At 50.2% G+C, this 7,402-nt stretch overlaps 1 protein-coding gene across 1 annotated transcript; it reads right to left on the bottom strand.

Moving 5' to 3' along the window:
- Window positions 1–1,563: 1,563 nt before the first annotated feature.
- Window positions 1,564–3,818, bottom strand: GAST (gastrin). The gene is made up of 3 exons (XM_061143999.1): window positions 3,789–3,818; window positions 1,814–2,029; window positions 1,564–1,667 (listed from the first exon to the last, which is right to left on the bottom strand). Exons 2-3 carry the CDS (start codon window positions 2,022–2,024, stop codon window positions 1,564–1,566), a joined length of 315 nt encoding a protein of 104 aa, XP_060999982.1. The 5' UTR covers window positions 2,025–2,029; window positions 3,789–3,818.
- Window positions 3,819–7,402: the final 3,584 nt, after the last annotated feature.

The raw sequence follows: 7,402 nt of genomic DNA, 5'->3' as shown, positions 1-7,402 counted from the left end.
CTCTGCAAGACAGAGTAGCATACATTTCAGAATCGACCACCCCAGGGGCGAGGGAGCTGGGTCATTTCTTTTTAAAGATTTTTTTTTTTTTTTTGATGTGGACCATTTTTGAAGTCTTTATTGAATTTGTTACAATATTGCCTCTGTTTTGGTTTCTTGGCCACAAGGCATGTGGGATCCTAGCTCCCCCACCAGGGACTGAACCTGTAACCTTACACAGAAAGGTGAAGTCTTAACCATTGGACTGTCAGTGAAATCCCAGAGGTGGAGTATTTATCCTCCAACTTTCAGTCTGTCATTGACTGAGAGATGCTTCCAGAGGCACTAACTCCCCAGAATTTCCAGGCTGCTTTACATTGCCAAAGCCCTCAGGTGGAGAGTAGCAAGTGCCTATGGCAGGATGCTGTGACAGGCCTAAGAGCAGTAAGAGAATATGGGTGAAATGCCACGTGTGTGTGCCAGCCGCTTGCCTATCCGTGTGATAAATATTTATGGGGTACCTCCTGTTCTGGCACTGGGGTACAGCAGGGAAGAAGGACACATGGTCCCTGCCCTTACAGAGTCTCCCTTCTAACTGAGGAGGCAGACAATAAACTGACAAGCAAAACAACTACAGATTGTGAAGTGCACTCCACAGACATACTATGCTATGATTAGAGACTACTGGAGGCTGTGTGTGAAGGGTGAGGAGCAGAAAGGACAAGCCTCTTGGGAAAAGGCCTTTCAACCAAGACTCAGGAGAAAAAGAAGAGCCAGGCATGTTTATGGCCTGGGAAAAGCATTCCAGGCACAGGGAACAACGAGGACAAAGGTTCGGGGCAGGAGAGAGCATGGTGTGTTTGAGCAGCAAAAAGGAAGAGGTAGGAGGAAGGAAATTTGGCATCCATGAGGTGGATGAAGACCGCAGGTCTAGATCTTGAGGCTTTGCCAAGGAGCCTAGGTTTCTTTTTTTGGCTGGACCACTCAGCATACAGGATCTTAGTTCCCCAACCCAGGATTGAATTTGTGTCCCCTGCAGTGGAAGCACAGAGTCTTAACCACAGGCCTGCGGGGGAAGTCCCAGTGAGCCTAGGTTGTATTCTAATTGCAATGGGCAACGCTGGAGGGTTGACTGGAGTGGTATGATTTGATTTCTCTTTTAGAAAGCTCACTCTGGTTGTGACACTGCTGTCTATTCTCCCAAACACAATATAGAGTGGGTTTTTTTTGGGGGGGTGCTGTGTGGCATGTGGGATCTTAGTTCCCCAACCAGGGTTTGAACCCACATCCCCCCTGCACTGGAAGTGTGGAGTCTTAACCACTGGACCACCAGGGAAGTCCCCGCACTATAGACTCTATAGAGTCTTGTTCTACGTTAGGCTCTGGGGACGCGGAGGAGACGTAGCCATGGTCTCTGCCCCTGGAGCAGTACTCAACCCTCTTTCCCAGCTCAGCCCTGCCCCAACCTGCATCCCCTGCCCTGTGACACTTGACACAACTTGATCCATTGGAAGCGTTTATTTTGATGTGTGTTTCATGGGGCTGGGCTGGGCTGGGAGGTGACTGGGCTCCAAAGCTCGGTTCTCAGGGATGTTGGTCTCCTTCCTCAGCACTGCGGCGGCCGAAGTCCATCCATCCATAAGCTGCTTCCTCTTCCTCCGCCCATGGCCCCTGCTTCTTGGACAGGTCTGAGGGTCAGAGGTGGAAGAGGGTGTGAGGATGGGGGAAAGGACTCTTTCTAGGCTCTGGAGACTGTGGCCAGGGCCAGCCTGGGGGCGCCTTGGCCAAACCAGGCAGGGTGAGGCAAGCAGGGACGGTTGTTAGCAGCTCCTACCTGCAACCACGTGTGGCGGATCCTGAAGCCCCAGCTGCCTCCGGGGGTGCGAGGCTGGGCCCAGCCGGTCCATCCTGAGCGGCTCCTGGCCCCTATTGGCCCCTGGAGCAACGGGCGCATCTTGCAGCTGGGAGTGGGGCTTCCAAGAAGCTTCGCAGAAGGCGGCCAGAGCCAGCACCAAGATCAGCGCATGTGCACACAGTCGCTGCATCTTGTCTGCAAAGGAGAGAGGGACTGAGCGTAAAGGTGGGGTTGTCCAGGCACCCAGAGGCAGGGTGGACCCTCCCCCCTGCTGACAGGTTGGCACTTCTGAATGGGCTTGTGGACTGTTCCTCCTGGTCCTACCATCTCCTCCCCTGATCCTCCAATCTCAAGCTTTGCCTTTTTTAAAGGCAAGGAATTTATAACTCAGAGCAAGGTTTTCCAAACTGTTCTGTAGAATTTGAGGCCAGGTGAGTGGCTCTACAAATGTTTAAGTCTTGTGATTTAAGTGAACTTTTTTGTTTTTTTTAAGTGAACTTTTAAATAGTAATATGGATGGGATATACACACTCAGAGGCACATAGCATTTCTTTGAAGCCCACAGCAACTTCACTGCGTGGTGGGGTCACACTGTGATAGGGAAGTTTCTGCTGCCATTTTCACGTAACTAAGGACTATCCTTGGATTCTTCCCAGGTGATGCTAGTGGTAAAGATCTCGCCTGCCAATGCAGAAGACAAGAGACACGGGTTCGATCCCTGGGTCAGGAAGATACCCTGGAGGAGGGCACAGCTACCCTCTCCAATATTCTTGCCTGGAGAACCCCCATGGTCAGAGGAGCCTGGTGGGCTACAGTCCACGAGGTCGCAAAAAGTCGGACACGACCGAAGTGACTCAGCATGCACGTCTACTCTGATTACAATCTACCAGTTGAAAAAAAAGACCCTGAAACTGTCACCATTTGTAGCTCTGTATCAAGGTGAGCCAAGTTTGGGAAAACCAGAATACAAAAATAAAATGGATGCTCAAACAAATCTAAAATTCTATTCTGAGGATTCAACAGTTTCATGTTCTTTCAGGCTCATTGTTCTGATTGGCTTTGTTGAAAGCAAATGATAAAAATATTGCCTTCAAAGAACACATTTGTATACATGAAATACTTCTTTCATCTGTTTTCTCTGTTAAATTTCCTTTGGGAGAGAAAGGGTTCTTCTGCTAAAGAAACAAAGTTGAAAAATCCATGCTCCAGAGCAATGCTGTCCAATATGGCAGCCTTCAGGCACACATGGTTCTTTACATTTAAATTAATAAAAAATTAAAAATTCCTTGGGACTCCCCTGGTGGTCCAGTGACTATAACTCTGAGGTCACAATGCACTGGGCCCAGGTTTGATCCCTGGTCAGGGAACTAGATCTCACATCCTGGAACTAAAAGTTCGCATGCTGCAACTAAGACCTGGGGCAGTCAAATAAACAAATGAAAATAAATATTAAAAAAATTCCTTCCTCACACATTAGCCATATTTCTAGTGCACATGTGGCTGGCCAGTACTGTATCTTACAGTGAGGCTACGGAACATTACCACCATCATGGAAAGTTCCATGAGGCAGTGCTGGTCTATGAAAGAGCTTGAGATGAGTTCCAGTTCCAACCCTGTCCAATTTGTATGACTTTGGGCAAGTCACATCTCCTTCTGGGCCTCCATTTTCTTACCTGAGAGATGGGAGGATAGCCTTCATCCTAACCCTTCAGAGCTGGGGTGAGCATGAAGTCAGAGGGTCAGGGCAGGGCCCTGGTTGAAGGAGTGGGGGTAGCTCGAAGGCAAGGGTTGGGATGCCAGGGTGGATCCTAGAGCTGAGACCTAACCCAGCTCTGGGCTAAAGGAAGGGTCCCAGCCCTGGAGACACTGAGATGTGAGCCTGGTAACTTGATGAGGGCAGGGGTCCCATCAACCCTCATCCCATCCTCTCCCCCCCCTTCCTGGGTGCTCTCACCTGCGGAGCTGGGAGGTGGGTGACGCTGCTGTTGGCCTGGAGCCTTACTCCTCTGCTCTGCTGGGTGTTCCAGCCCTGACTTATAAACCCTCAAGGCCCCTCCCAGGCCCTCCTCCCCCAGGAGGGGAGGCTCCCCACTGCAGAGGAATAGGGGTGGGCACGGGTACCTCACCCCTGCCCCACCCTGTCCTCAATCCGTCATCCGGATGTGGGGGAAGAGAAGGGGAGCTGACCTTCACTGTGAGGGGTAGGAGCAGGGTGGGGGCACGTTCTTCGTTTGGACATGAGGGTAGCTGGGAGACAGGCTCCCTGGGGTCAGGGGTAGAGTCCCTGCCATGTCCTTGGGGTCAGACACCTGTTGATCATCCCTTGGACCACATCCCATTTAGATGAACCAAAGGACCTTAGATTCAGAGAAAGAGTGTTTCACGACAGGTTGATGTTTGAAGAACAGGAAGTGTGTGAGTGTGGAGTGAGGTATTGATCCCCTGTCCCCTCTGTCAGGCTCTGCAAACAGGACGTGTCACAGTTATCAGAAGCAATGGGCCGTGGGCTGATGGCCCCTCTCTCTCTGCCTGGTGGCTGCATCCTGGTTGCCTCTGAAGCCCGTTCACCTGATTTACCTGGAAAATCCTGAGTTTTCCCCCCTCCCATGCCCTTGATGCCCTCTGCACTGAGCTGGATTTAGCTTGGGACTCCCCATCATCTCTCAAGTCTGCCCCTCCTCCCCTACTCCTTCCTACCCCCACCCTGCCCCCAGCCAGTTCCTTGAGGCTCCTACACTTCCGGGCTCCCTCCCTCATTTTGTTTTCAAAGTAACATGTTAATCTGCACTTTTCAATATAAAAATACCTCTTAAAGTGTTAACAAACAGACTAAAGGGTTTGCCAGAAAACCAGAAAATCGAATGGTATGTTTGGTTGACTTATTTGACAAACTGCTGCATTGACCTGGTTTAGATGGATGTAACTAGCTCTAGGCTGTGTTCGATTTTTCCACAGTTGAGACTAGAGATTTTGCTCTTGTTCATGCGTCAACACGCCCCCTCCCTGTCTGGGGGAATTTTGATGTCCCTTGGGTTCTGTATAAGGGGCTATGGTACCCACGCTCACAGCCAGTCTTGCTGAGAATGAATAGGTGATGAGAGAAGCAGGCTGTGAGGTGTCCATGGCAACCAGTAGCCAAATGTTCTGATAAATAACCAGTCTCATCCGGAGCAGGACTCAGTGACTCAGCAGATGGAGTACATGAAAATGACAAAAATGGGGCAGATGTTGTTGATAATTAATTGAATCACAGAGTCTCAGAGATGGAAGGGACTTTGAGGGGGCTTGGGAGAAAAGGTGGGGTGGGGAGCAGCTCTGCTCACATCCTAGGGGAATAGAGATGTTCGCATTGCTATGGTAACGGGAAATTATAAGCTTTCATCAAAGCTCTGGTTGTACAGGAACTGAGACCTGATTTCTGCTGAGGAGGGGGTTATGCTGCCTTGGCTGTTCTGTAGGCTGGTTCTGGAGGGGTGGACACTGCACAGAATAGAAACCAGAACTCTCATTCAATGGGCTTCCCTTGTGGCTCAGTTGGTAAAGAATCCACCCTCAATGCGGGAGACCTGGGTTCGATGCCTGGGTTGGGAAGATCCCCCGGAGAAGGGAAAGGCTCCCCACTCCAGTATTCTGGCCTGGAAGGGAGGCTACTGCACAGAATAGAAGCCAGTACTCTCATTCAACAGGTGATGGTGGAGGGCTACTGCTATCGGGTGCTCACGGGCACGTGGGGGTTGGGTGGGGGTCTCACAATTACAGAAACTGCATGTTCTCCTCACAAGGGGAGTTTGCCCTCTGGCAAAGGGACAGGTTTCCTGGCACTGCTCTCTTCCAGCTTTGGGCAGATGCCTCACTCTCTGAGCTGTTTTCTTCCCCTGGAAATGAAAGAAATAACTTAGAGAGGAGTCTTTAAGAAGATATACCTAAAGCACAGGGCACAGAACAATGTGGGCATCTAATTCATTTGCATCTTCTCCCCTTAGCCTCTCTGGCCTCAGTTAGCCTCATTGGTGAAGTGGTTATCACTCATTCCTATCTCACATGGCTGCAGTGAAGGGCTAATGTGATAAGATCTTGCATACACAGGGTAGCTTCTTCCCTTCCAAGGACTGAAGAACGTCATTCCCTAAAAAGCATTGTCTTTGAATCCAGGGTTTTCCCTCCTGCTTGCCATGGCTCAGAGGGACGCCCGCCCGGAGTTGCTATTGAAAGAGGCGGCAGGGAGGGAGGCTATGGAGGCTGGGCCTCTCAGGGGCCGACACTAATTGCTGTGCAGAGGGCTTTGGAATTTGTGAGGCCAGGTGTGGAATCCTGGCTTTAACACCAGAAAATCCAATTTCTGGGTCTACCAAGTTGAAGAGCAGGTCCCAGAACCTGGGGGCCAGCCCCCTCCCCTGTCCTCATGGTAACAACAGTGTAGAGTGCCAGGCACTAAATCCTCTGCGAGAATGAATGTAGTTGCTCTTCTCCATGATACTTGGACATAAGTGCGAGCATGTCCCCATTCTACAGATGAAGAAACTGAGGCTCAGACAATCAAAGCAATCCCTGTCCTGAGTTTACATGATTGATCAAGGAAAGCTGGGCTTGAAACTCAGATCTCTATCTTCCTAGTGCTGGGGTCTTTCTCCTCCCAGTGGGGATATGGTGGGTAGAATAATGGTTTCCCAAAGAGGCCCACACCCAAACCCTGGGACCTGAGAAGATGTGGCAAAAGAGACATTGCACGTGTAATTAAGATTACTGACTTTAAAATAGGAAGTTCATCCTGGATGATTGGAGAGAGCCCGGTTTAATCAGATGAGCCCTTAAAAGCAGAGAGCATTCCTGGGCTTGAAGCAGAAGTGATGTGGCTGAAGGATGAAGCAAAAAACTTGACTGTGAAGGACCAGCCCTTGCTGGTTGGACGATGGAGGGAGGACGAGATGAGGGATGCAGGTGGCCTTAAGGACATAAGTGGTCCCCGCTGACCTCCAGCAAGGAACAGGGACCTCAGCCCCCACAGCTGCAAAGAATTGAACTCTGCCAACAACTCAGATGAACTTGAACTTGGATTCATTCTTGGCCCTTCCAGAAAGGAAAGAAGTCCTGGTGACACCTTGTTTTGGCAAAGCGGGCCACGCTATACCCGGACTCCTGATCTGCAGAACTGTGGGGGATTGAATTTGTGTTGTTTCAAGCTTCTGAGTTTGCGGTCATTTATCACGGCAACACTAGACAGTGAGTCCAAGGGATTCCAGCCTTTTGAAGGTTTCTGTCAGCGAGAACAAGCTCTGCATGAGTTGGTGGGTGATTCTTCCATCGCGATTAAGCTTTTTTTTTTTTTTTCCTCAAAGCTTTTGGCTGTTCTTCTAGTCCATTTTTGTTTCAGTTATTGAGTGTGTGCTGAAAACCAGGGTCTGGATGAGGCCCCAGGAATAAGAGGTATCACTGACCTTCTCATGACTTTGGTGGAGTTTAGATTCTTGTGGAGGGGGACACACAAAATAGACCATAACAATGGTTCCCCATCAAGATGAGAATCCTCCCTAGGGAGGGAGACTCTCCAGGGCAACATCCCCCCAACCC

This window comes from Dama dama, chromosome 5, assembly GCF_033118175.1.
Source record: "Dama dama isolate Ldn47 chromosome 5, ASM3311817v1, whole genome shotgun sequence".
Taxonomy (NCBI): Eukaryota; Metazoa; Chordata; class Mammalia; order Artiodactyla; family Cervidae; genus Dama; species Dama dama.
Note: the sequence above shows the minus strand (reverse complement) of the source record. Positions and strands in the feature narration are given on the sequence as shown.

What these genes read in the sequence shown, in the direction of transcription:
- GAST (XM_061143999.1), bottom strand. Translation starts at nt 2,024, where the DNA reads ATGCAGCGACTGTGTGCACATGCGCTGATCTTGGTGCTGGCTCTGGCC. An exon ending in TCCGCCACACGTGGTTGCAG is followed by an intron (nt 1,668 to 1,813) that starts GTAGGAGCTGCT and finishes TCTGACCCTCAG; the next exon opens with ACCTGTCCAAGAAGCAGGGG.